The sequence below is a fragment of the Dermochelys coriacea genome, chromosome 6, assembly GCF_009764565.3.
Source record: "Dermochelys coriacea isolate rDerCor1 chromosome 6, rDerCor1.pri.v4, whole genome shotgun sequence".
Taxonomy (NCBI): domain Eukaryota; kingdom Metazoa; phylum Chordata; order Testudines; family Dermochelyidae; genus Dermochelys; species Dermochelys coriacea.
The window spans coordinates 75,664,608-75,677,237 of NC_050073.1; the positions used below are offsets into that span (position 1 = coordinate 75,664,608).

Consider the following 12,630-nt stretch of genomic DNA (forward strand, 5'->3'; position numbering starts at 1 on the left):
GGATATTAAGGTCCTAAACTTGTAATATTTTTACATATAAGCCGTGTAAAATACACCCACATATTATGGGAATGGGAGACATATAGAGGTTTGTACAAATCAATTATAATAAGAATAATTCATAAGGTTCATCTGCACAAAGCTTTTATAGTTTATGTTTTGACTTATTATGATTGGTTCAATAAAGTTGTAGCCCGTTTGTTTCCAAACTCTGTAATGACATCAGAGTTTAGTTCACACTTCCTTTTATAAGATGTTACATAACCTTTATAAATTTGTTAAGCACCTATTCTTGAGATAAAAAAATATTTCTACTTCAGAGAATGGATTACTTTATTCCCAATTTTATCTATGAACAAAAGTGTGAGGATCACACACTTTGGTGAATAATAACATGTACATTAGTAATTTAGATTTATGAGCCAATATTTGTAGTTTAGGGATTTATCATGCAAAGTTATTATTTGCTATAAAAGAAAAGTTGGAAATCATAATTTAACTTTGACTGTAACTGTAATACATAGATATACAAATGTATCTATGTACACACACATTTTACATCCACCCACACACACTTCATATGTGGTGGTACTATCCTTATGTTATAAATTTATAAAATGTGGAATCATGTCAGAAATTCTAGGACCAGATACATTATACATTGTATTTATCAGGAGTTTGACTTCCTGATCTGCAACTCTGCCTACTAATCCATCTCCCATGGACTTATTTTTAACATTCCAAACATCTGAGCTGCTTCAAACAGCTGCCATATTTTCAAATCAACCTCCAGAGAGGTGTTCCCTTCTTTTCCCACAGATAAGAAATAAAAAAAAAACAGTGGGGAAAAAAGGCAAAACCAAAAAAACAAACAAACAAACAAAAAAAACCTTACACTGGTCTGGGGTGCAGGAGAGGCAGAATTTAATTCTGTACCACCAACATGTTTATGGTCCAATATCTCATGATCATATTGATTGCTTCTAGTCTTGTTAGATCATGGGACTTAAAAGTGTAAATATGCAGAAAAGCTATTTAAAAGTATATTATATTTATTATTTTCAGTTGCACTACTGATAACTAAGAAACCTGACTTTACAGGGGAAGTTGTATGTAAAACAGTATTTTATGTTTTTTTGTTAACTCTCTACAGCATTTCAAAATATTTTTATGTAAAATATGTAGCATATACAGAATAAACGATGTTGTGGTATTTATCAGCAGACATTTGAAATGGCTTGCAGGAATAATTAGTGGTTTCATCATTCTGGAGTAATGCGGCCATCCCAAACTCATGCTAATAAAGCTTTTATAATATATCACACCATCATACACACACTCTGCATGTGTATATGTGGGTGCACACATACACACAAACACAATGTACACAGAATAAATAAAAAGATAACGTCATTACACTTAGCTAATTACTGTATACGACTGCATCATATTCTTAATATAAGAAGAATATATAGTACAAGATAGAAGAAACTTCCCTCTGAATGCCCGTTGATTTAATTTTCCTCTCTCCTCCTCCAGAAGTAACATACCAAACAAATTATAAACTTAAAGCTACTTAAGTCATTGTTCTTGAGCCTTGTTAGTGGATATGTTTTTCTCAGTTTCAAATGTTCTTGGAAAATGTGACTCAAAAAAGGCTGTTGGATCATTATACCTTGTATGTGACTACCTTAGAGTTACACAAAATGTAGTAATACTTGAAGATAAGCCAATAAAAGCTTTATGCAAGGATGATAAAAATTGCATAGATTAAAATAGCTGAAAATACCTACAACAAAAAATCTTTACATTTGCAAGCATTAGCTTTATGATGTATGTCTTTTCAATGTACATAATATGACCCAATCAATAATTCAAAAATAATTTGTTTTGCAACAAAAGAGTGAGGATATTTGTTGGGTCCATTTTTCCTGAACTGTAATAAATTTTAATGATTTACAGAGAGGCCCATATTTTAAATCTCAAATAAAACAGAAAAATATGTTCCCTGAAACAATAAAGAAAAGAAGCATATGAAGGATACATATCATATAATGGTGTATGAATTTATAAGATATTATGTATAAATACTGATGAGGAAAAACTGAATACAGAACAGAACTATAAGCAAAAGGAGATCAGAAAATTTGTAGAGAAAAATAAAACCACTGACTTTCTCCTTAAACACATTTAATGTAAACCCTTTACATGTTAAACATTTAAGGCTCTTTATAAAAGAAGTTAACTCTAAGCAGCTGATGTGCCTCTGTTTTCCCAACCAAACACTCACTTGTTTGATGCGGTCTGGATTAACAGTGGTCTGGGGCTGCAGAATGCTGACTGGTTCTGTCTTGGCCACATTTTGAGGCATTTCACGAATCTTTTCAGCAATGAAGCCATGAACCGCATTCAGTGCTTCAACTGTTCCCTGGATCAAACACACTCGTTCTGTAGTACCTGTAGAGAGAAGACCCTTATTTAGATAAATTCTTATCTTAGGCTCTTGCTCATTGACTCATCAACACCTCAAAAAACCCTGTTTTGATTTATTACTGAATACTGATAACTAAATTATTATGAGGTAACATTTAAAAATTCCCTTACCCACCTGCCACAGTAAGTATACAAACGGAAAGATAATTTCAAATGGTAACATTGTAATTATTGTCCAAGATTATCTAAAAATTATTTTGGATAGCTTCCATTTTTATTGCTCTTATATCTATATACATGCTAGCCAATATTGGCTAGGTCCTTGCCCAGATATGGCTTAGACATAACTACAGTTACTTTTAAAGTGAATAAAAAACTGTGCATACAGTATTGTAAGTAAAAATTAAAGAAATAATGTCTCAGTTCAGATGGAAAAGAAGAGCAAGAATGAGACAACTGAACTGGATTCACAGTATTTGCTATTCAGGCCTGGTGTTGAGTTATGCTAAAATATGCTATTAAAATTTAACTATTACAAGCATTAATATAACCATGTGCAAAACTAAAGATCAACATTTAAAATATTTCTGTGATCAGTAACCTGGATAGAAAATATATTGGTTTAGCCCAGCAGTTTTAAACCTTTTCAGACTGTGGACTGCAACTTAACATGGAGGAGATTATTTTCAAGACCAATTTCTCTCTCATTCTTCACTATCCAGTCCACTTTCCATCCCACTCATGTCATACATACCAGATCCCTGTAACAACTACAACAGTTTCTTACTACATACACAAAAACAACATAAGGAAAATAGTTAATGTAGTTTCATCTGTCTTCTAATGTGATTTAGCAGCTGGAAACGATAAAAGCCAGCACCATATAATTATCCAGCTCATGACAGACCACAGTTTGAGTTCTTCTGGCTTACAGGGCTTATGTTGAACTTGCCACATTCGAGATCTGGACTCCAGAATGACCCTTGTGCTCTTTTCAGAGTAGCAGCCATGTTAGTCTGTATCCGCAAAAAGAAAAGGCACCTTTTCTTGTGGCACCTTAGAGACTAACAAATTTATTTGAGCATAAGCTTTTGTGAGCTACAGCTCACTTGTGCTCTTGTTCATCAAATCAGACAGTGCTATGAATGCCAGGAAGGATATACTCAGAAAGTCCAGTGTCACCTGATGGTGTAATTATTTATTCTGTACATCAGAGTAACAGATTTTTTTAAAAATAAATCATATAGCCAATTCTTGCCTTAAGCAAAACAGCCCTTAGATCCATTACTCACCCTGAGTCATCTTCCAGAGACTGTGAAAGAGGCATTGGGCCTCTCCTTTATAGCTTTTGTCACTTCCAACCCCACCTGTCACTCCCTCCTCACTCTTTCTCTTCCCATGAACAGTTCTTTGTCCATGTCTTTCCAATCTCCTGCTATGTTGCACTTATCTATCACACACCCACCCATCCTTAAATTCAATTCCTGGCTCTCCCTCTTCCTTGCATCACAATCATCCACCCTCATCTTTGTTGACTTCAAATTCCATGTGGATGACCTGCCTGACCAGCTTTAAGTCAGAACAGGACTAGAAAGTTAGAAAAGTCCCATTAAGAGGAAATTGTATTGCAACATTAGTTGTGGTGGGACTAACATGCCCCCTAAAAACAAGAGGACATTACAACTTAGAGGAATCCCAAATACAAATCCCTGCTCACAACGTCAGGATACATTTTACTTTCAGATTACAGAGGACAAAAATAACATGGACTAAAATGGTGCATCACAGCAATTGACATCTCACTTAGAAAAATATATTTCTGCGTCTCATAAGAACACATCCTATGTAAGAACACAAGACGGCCATATGGGGTCAGACCAAAGGTCCATCTAGCTCAGTATCCTGTCTTCCGACAGTGGCCAATGCCAGGTGCTTCACAGAGAATGAACAGAACAGGTTATCATTAAGTGGATCCAACCCTTGTTGCTCTTTCCCAGCTTCCAGCAAACAAAGGCTAGGGACACCATCCCTGACCATCCTGGCTAATAGCCATATATGGACCTATCCTCCATGAACGTATCTAAGTTCATTTTTGAACCCTATTATAGTCTCAGCCTTCACAACATCCCCTGGCAAAGAGTTCCATAGGTTGACTGTGCATTGTGTTAAGAAATACTTCCTTTTGTTTGTTTTAAATGGGCTGCTCACTAATTTTAATTATTTCTTGTGTTATAAGGAGCCAATAACACTACCTAGCTCAGGGGTCACTGGTGTGGATCACAAACAAAAGTTCAGAGCCTGAAAATGCTTTGTTGAAAAATCCGGCCAGTCCACCCCAAATAAATGTTGAATGAAATTGATTGATATAGCGAGCGAGCACTAACATGTTTACAGTGAATTCTGAAATACTCTGAAATCACTGTGGGCTATATCATAATTGTATATTCTGCCTTGAACAATGGGCAATGTGTAGTTGTGCTGAGCACTGGGGAGAAGTAATTTGCTACTGGTCTATATCAGTAGCAGTTTACTTCCCCTACAAGTCTTGATTCGCTCATTCCCTGCCCCTATCAATCTACCTTTGCTTTGAAAGGGGGAAGAGGTGCAATGACTGTTCTCCACCTTGCATGGTAACATGGGAAGCCTGTAAGGGACATGAAGAGGGCAACTTACACTCTCTTTCTCCCCTGCATGGGCAAGCAACCATCTTACCCTTCATTAGAAAATTCTTTGTATTTGATTTCTTATGATGATCTCTGATGATGAAATGCAAAGCTCTAAAGGTTTACAAGTACAAGCTTTGAGAGCCCCACTCTGTAACAGAATTCATGTGCAAACTTAAAAATTACAAATACTCTTAGAAACAATTCAGCCCACTCCTTAGTTCAGAATTGTGTGTTTGGCCTACAACAATGAAAGACATCAAAACAACCAACCCATATCCCCTCTACTGAAATATTTTCTCAACAAAATAAAATAAAGACTAAAACATGTAAAATCAGTGTTTTTGTAAGATTCCAGGTTCACAACCCATAAGATTAATGATAAAATGGCAATACTTTTCAAACATCAAGCTATATGCCTGTAACAATGGAGTGCATATTTTTCAGGAATTACGTACATGGATGTGCCCCAGTATTATTTTGCTGTCTTTTCAATAAAGCACCTTTAAAATTATTTTTTTTTAAAACTAAACCCAGGCACAATCTACAAAAATGGAATTTTTCCAAAAGCATTTAAAGCAGAAACCAATGCAATTTCAAAATTATCAGGATGAAAGAATGACAAGTGAAATGCAAATTAATTTGGCCAGTATACGTAGTTTTCTTATGCTTCTCTTTTTTCTAGTTAGCTTTCCCTCCCCGCTCCTCCACTTGTGCATAGCTCTTGTGGTTCCTCTGTAAAGCGATCCAGCTCTAAACAAGTGCTCTGGGGAGTCTTTACACTGCAGTATTAATTGTCTACTAAATGATGGGAAGTGATGTGGATTGATCAATGTAGCTGATGCAAGTGTTCTTCTCTAGGTCAGCAGACAACACATTTATACAAAACACAGATCAGGTTACATTCAAGCTACTGGAACCTGATATGGAGAGCACTTACAGGGATGACTACTGTCAAAACAGTGAAAAGGGAAGCAGTCAAAGCTAAACAGAAATTTCGTCAGACTTGGCACTGAATGTCTAAAGAGGATTCTGCAATCTGTGTTGTTTTAGAAACTATAATTTAATACAATATAAATCCTGTTATACACCAGACCAGCTTTACTACATTTTAGTATGTATAAACCCATATAGAGGAAATGGAAATCACTGGACCATGAAGAAATACAATTGTGTAAAAATAAATTTCACATAGTATAACAGAGTTTTGAGATAGTTCACAATAGTGGTACATTTTCTTTGAGGATTAAATTATGGGACTTCCACTGAAAAAAAAGAAAAAGGAGCAAGTGTAGGGAGAGTACACATTTCCTGTTGGAAATTGCTTTTAATCCTTAGAAGAAATGTTGTTTTATTCTTCCATGCAACTATAATGGCTTTTCACTCAGATAACACAGTACAATAATTTATAGGAGAGAGTCACACAAGGAGAAAAAACTGTCAACTATATGACCAACCTGTGTAACAAAAACGATCCTATTATGAATCACCAAAGTTGGTGAGATTTTTGTCATTTTAAAAGCTTTTAGGTTCCATTAGTGTCTAAAGTAAACTGCCAGATTATTTATCATTTCTAGTTGTAGCAACCACTCCCTTTTGCTGTTAAAAGCTGTCATTTATACACACAATATTTGATACGCATTTTGCATAGTCTGAAGCTACATCTTTGTAGCACAACCCTAATTTTAAAACTATTGCTTAAAAGAAAGTGATAAAGTTCCTGAATAAGCACAGCATACTCGCATATTTACACACATACACACACGAATATTCATCAATATATAATGATTTATAAATTTGTGTCAATTATTTATGTCCACTATCATACTTAATCTACTGTACATTTTATTTTGCATATAAACTTACAAAATGCCATATATGCAGGATGACAACAATTTTGTCATTTAAAAAAATGGAAGAATGAATGAATGAAGGGGTCATACGTTGCATTCTTTTTGAAGTAACAGTTACTAAATAAAATATGTCCTTCACTGATGTTTGTGATCAATATCCCTGTTTAAAAAAAAAATACAGAGAACAAATCTGAAAACTAGCAGTTTACATATGCTGCTATAGAAGTGAAAAAGTGTTGCTACAAGCAAAGACCAGCTCACTCTTCATTTTTTCCTGAGGAAATAAAAAAGGAATCAACATTCATAGGAAATCTTTTTTTTCCCCCCAAGAGTAAGTTTTGATTCATTTGTTTTTGTGCACCAGCATCCAAATGCAATCTGTGAATATGTAGTGTCTATATTTTTTATGTGGAATGTGAAGTACAAAAGATAAAATATAATGTACAACAGAACGTACTGTTTTAATGCTTACTAAATAAAATTTTAAAAGAATATAAAAAATTAAGGAATACATTTTGATCATGTCTCAGTTGTGCCAGCAAAATTTATAAGTTCTTCTGGTTTGCGTATGAAACGTCAATTTGCATATGAAATTAAAATTTCATATTGATGAAGAAAAAGGTATTATGTATTAGCTGGTTTTTAAACTAACATAATTTTGGTTTGAACTCTAATAAACCACGAGGAAGAAACAGTCCAAGGTAAAGAACTTGAAATTTTATTTTTATACATATTTTTAAAAATATATTTTAAATAAAATTTAATTTTTATTCCTTGGGAATTATTCCTGGATAGTAAAATTGTATGAAAGCCTTTGAGCTGAAGAGAATTTTAAAGACAAGTTACAACCCTTTAACAAAAGACAGTTTTTACTAGAAATTCAGATTTTTTTAAACTCATTTTACTGCTACAGTTAATTCCATTGGAACAAGTATAAAATTTCCAGAGTGTCAAAGTGATTTAGGCTTGACTTTCAATAGGACTTCATGTTGTTAAATGATTTAGGTGCTTTTGAAAAAAGTTATTCAAACTTTTAAATACTGGCTCTCATCAAGCAAGGTACTGAACTAGGTGCATAATTTTAAGCACAAGTAGTTCCACTGTAGTCAGAACACTCACACACTTTAAAGTATTCATGTGCTTAAATACCTTCCTGAAACATGGCCTAGAGGCTTTGGGAAGTGCAATGTACATTTATCAGAGAATCTCCAGGCATTTATAGGATCCTACACATTTCTCATGGTGCTGTTATACTCATTTTAAAGGGCATTTGAAAATCAGAAAAGCATAATACATCACCATATGTGGTGATTCCAATACATCTTCATCTCCCTGCATTTTGCCAGTGTATCCTGTCAATTTCTTTGATGACACAGAAAAGCAAAAAGCCCACAGGAGTTAAAATTTGAACAAAATTAAAGCTAATCCGAAATCTTCTCATTGGCTGATTTATTTTTAGCTTCTTATTTGGCAAATCATAGCTGCAGCAGTTGCAAAAGCTCCATAGGTTTTTTTCTTTTAACTCACGATCTGAATATCTATGGATTGTGAATCTGATGTAGCTGGATTAAAACTTCTGAATTGCCTCAGCCATAAACATCCTTGCACAAGTTGTGGACAAAATAGGAACTCCGTTTCACAGAACTATGCCAAACTGAAAAATCTCTGCCATATAATTACTTGTGGATGTAGGTATAGTTATTCAAGTAAGTACATCATGTATATATACTTAAAATATAGTGGTGCTACTAACAATCTTCAGCTGGCAAGCATGTATTTCAGTTTTTTTGAAACAAGCAGATATTGCTACACAGAGTTCTTAGTGGCATATCATTTTTAATCGTTAGAGGACTTTTTTCCACCTCATGTCCCAAAGGTATCCCTCTAAAATCCCCGGCCTCCACAGGCCTCCCATTCTGGAAACCAGGACTGGGAATCACACTATACACCTATGCTATACATCTTTTAAAGAAATAAAAGAAGCTGAGTGTAGCTATTGTGACGTTCTGTACCTTGGAGGAACACCCCGCACCCCCATGTTCATTGTTATACGATTGTGTGGTATCTAATGAAAAGTTTGTCATGTCAGGTATCTTCGAGAGGCTCATGATGCACTGAGCATTGTTATAGTAATGTTATAGCAATCATTGGAATAGTAATGTTATAGGTTGTAATTTCATGTATATAGTTATGAGACTGAGAATGTGTTCTCATGGCTTAAATCAAGCCCAGACAAAAACTCTCCAGAATCAAAGGGGCAGTTCACACCTGATCAGTGCATGTATGGGACAAACCCAGCACAGCCTCATAGGAACAAAGGACACCGGCCTATGCAACAACAAAGGATCTGTTGGTCTCTAGAGTGAATCACTCCCCTTCCTTTGGTCAGTTGGGACTGCGATGAAGTAATGCTCACCTAACACTGAATGGGGAAGGGAAGCCAAGAGGGAAGAAAGGACATGATAAAAGGGAGAGACGTTTGCCACGCTCTACCTCTCTTTTCTGCTTCCATCTACAGACATCACCACCGAGCGACTGAAGTGCTGATCAAAGGGGAGAGCCTGGCTGAAAGGTAACCAGCCAGCCTGTGGTGAGACGCATCTAAGTTTGTAAGGGCACTGAAAGTGTTAAGCTCAGTTTAAACTGCATTTTGCTTTTATTTCAGTTGACCAAATCTGACTTGTTGTGCTTTGACTTATAATCGCTTAAAATCTATTTTTGTAGTTAATAAAACTGTTTATTCTACCTGAAGCAGTGCTTTTGGTTTGAAGTGTCAGAGACTCCCCTTGGGATACAAGCCTGGTACATATCAATTTCTTTGTTAAATTGATGAACTCATACAAGTTTGCAGCATCCAGCAGGCATAACTGGACACTGCAAGATGGAGGTTCATACGGTTGTATCTGGGACTGGAAATATTGGCTAGTGTTGTTTAGTGGCACAATCCAAGGAACAGCTTCCATGCCAGAGGCTGTGCATGAACAGCTCAGGAACGGGGGTTATCACAGCAGAGCAAGGTAAGGCTGGCTCCCACAGTTGAGGAGTGGAATGACCTAGCAGATCACCGGTCCAGCCAACGCCACAGGGGAACATCACACTATTCATGCACAAATAATCAGAAAACTTCAGCTTCCCTGACAAAACTATTACAGTATCAGTCAAAATGTGGAAAAGCTACTGGTTGGGATATTATTTCTATATTAGAAATGGTTGATACTCATAGTAGCAATCTCCCTATCCTCCAAATGCAGTTATGTGAAACTAGGATTATTCTATAATTGGAATATACCATAATTTAGATCGTGTTGGCTATGCTTCTGAACAAGATCATCATAAACATCCTCTTATGAACATCTCCTGATGGCTTTGTCAAGCAAAAGGAAATGGAAGAGGGAATGTATCCTCATCCTGAAGTTTATACATTACAACAGAAGTTCATGTTGACACATTAATGGGAGTTACAGGCAAAATCAGGAGCACCTACCCCCAGTTTACAAATAAGAATGTTTTCTTTTTCACCATTTCTATATTTTCATTGAAGAACAATTAAAAGGCACATAGACAGAAAATGGAAAAAGCTAAGGGGATTCTTTTTAGAAGACCTTGTCTACACTTTCCTACATCTGTTGTGACATTCAGGATATGTGTAGCTATACACCACAGTACAAGGCAGGCTGTGTCCACCAGGTATAGCTCCTCAAGGCAGTGAAAGGCTCAGGCAATAGGGAGGTAGTGGGAAACGGTTTCAGTAGCTCTCCACTACCAAAGCCTTATGCTATGGCAAGGAACGGCTCTAGCAGATAGGGAGCCGAGAGAACCTCCCACCTGCAAAGCTTTTCCCCACTGCTGGAGTCTTTCACTGTGGCAGGGAAAGGCTCCGGAAGCAGAAAGGCAGCAGAACGTAACATTGCTAAAAATAGTGCAGACGGGGAGGCACTGTTTGACCGTGTAGAGAGCTATGTAGGGTATATACCAAGGGTTCGGAATGTAGGACACACTATTCCATTTTACTTGCCTAAGCTCCGCCTTACCATCTACACCTGCGCTAGCTGGGCATACTGTGTCTGTATTATACATGCCACATAAATGTGGACCTACCCAAACGAAGAAGACAAGTGTACTGTGGGACACGCAAGGTCAAACAAATGTTTTCTGCTACCAAATAATAGGATAGAGTGTATGACGTTTGAAAAGGGTTCTTTGGTACCTAAGAGGAGCAATTGACTTAACTGGAGTATGGAGTAATGCACATTCCTAATTATGAAGTGAGTATTAGTTAAGAGGCACACACCAATTTTAAGGGGAGATATAGTACAAATGTGCAAACAGGCATAAAAACCTGTCAGAGACAGTCTAGGTTTACTTGGCCCTGCCTCAGCATAGAGGGCCAAACTTGATGACTTCTCAAAATCCCTTCCAGCCCTGCATTTCTGTGATTCAGTTACAATGTTTTTAGCACCATTGTAATGATTTAGGTCCAGATCTGGCAAACCACCATCAAATAAGTATTTAAAATATACAGAGATGCTACATAAAATGTCTATGACATCAAGTTTAAATGAATAAAATAAAATAAATTATGAAATTGGTGAGGATGTTCCTCATGTCTCCCCCCGACCCCTACACCACAGGAAAATGTTACGTTTGATCTGATTTAAATTTTAAGAACATGTTTTCTCTTCTTGATGTGGGTGCTTTGCTGACCTGGGGCCTTAGAAAAGGGTTACAGTTAGTTAAGTAAAATGCACTCGCTTTTATCTGAAAGTAATAAAATACTCATTTTATGTTTTAACTATAGCTCTTTCTCTTCCCGAAATCCCAAATGCTAATATTGATATTTTCTACATCTCTCTCTGTATATATAAATATGGGGTGTGTGTGTGTGTGTGTGTGTGTGTATATTTTATATATATATATATATACACCCACAAACACACACCATATTTATATGGAGTGTACACACACACACACACACACACACACACACACACACCTGTAGAAAATATCAATATTAGGAAAGTGTTTGTAGTGATTCAGATTCTTGGTGGTCAACAAAGTAGTTAATTTATATATGATTACATTACATTACACACACACTTTCCGAAACTCCCTTCAAAATCTCATATTTTAAATAAACTCCTTGAATGGGGGTTCTATAATATATAATATGATAATTCTGAACATGACAACTTAAATGACGCACAAGTATTCAGAATCATGACACATTTTCCTCAAAATAAGTGAGTTAAATCATTCCTATATAGCAAAATTATTTGTCAAGTATTCGAAGTCTCCACAATTAAACAAGCAATTCACTAAATGGAATAGAAGATGGCTACCTCAAATTTGTCAGGCATTTATGTCTTCATGCAAATACGTACACAAACACAGCAATTTCTTTTTACTTTATGATCCAGTAACTACAATTCTGACCTTGAAACTCATTGGGTTTAAAGTCTCCAAAGTGCACCTGTCAAGACTTGATATGCATTTTTTTTCTTTTGGAGTTATAGTCTGTAGTTCATCATGATCACATCATTAATGTGAATTTACAGATCTATATTTAGTGTAGTTACTAGAGCTGATTGAGATCTTTTCTATGAATGTCTTTTAATTAGAAAAATACAGGTTAACCAAGAGAGTTTTCAGATCTAGAATGGAATTTCTGGTCAAAACTAGAG

The 12,630-nt window shown here is 35.9% G+C and overlaps 1 protein-coding gene across 7 annotated transcripts in view; it reads right to left on the reverse strand.

Annotated features, from left to right (window-relative positions):
- NOVA1 (NOVA alternative splicing regulator 1) overlaps positions 1-12,630 on the reverse strand; it is a 217,056-nt gene that overhangs the window by 48,006 nt on the left and 156,420 nt on the right. For all 7 annotated transcript variants that reach the window (XM_043516105.1, XM_038406997.2, XM_038406996.2 and 4 more), the window contains one exon: positions 2,291-2,457. In XM_043516105.1, the coding sequence (XP_043372040.1) occupies positions 2,291-2,457 (167 nt within the window). The remainder of the gene's footprint in view (positions 1-2,290; positions 2,458-12,630) is intronic.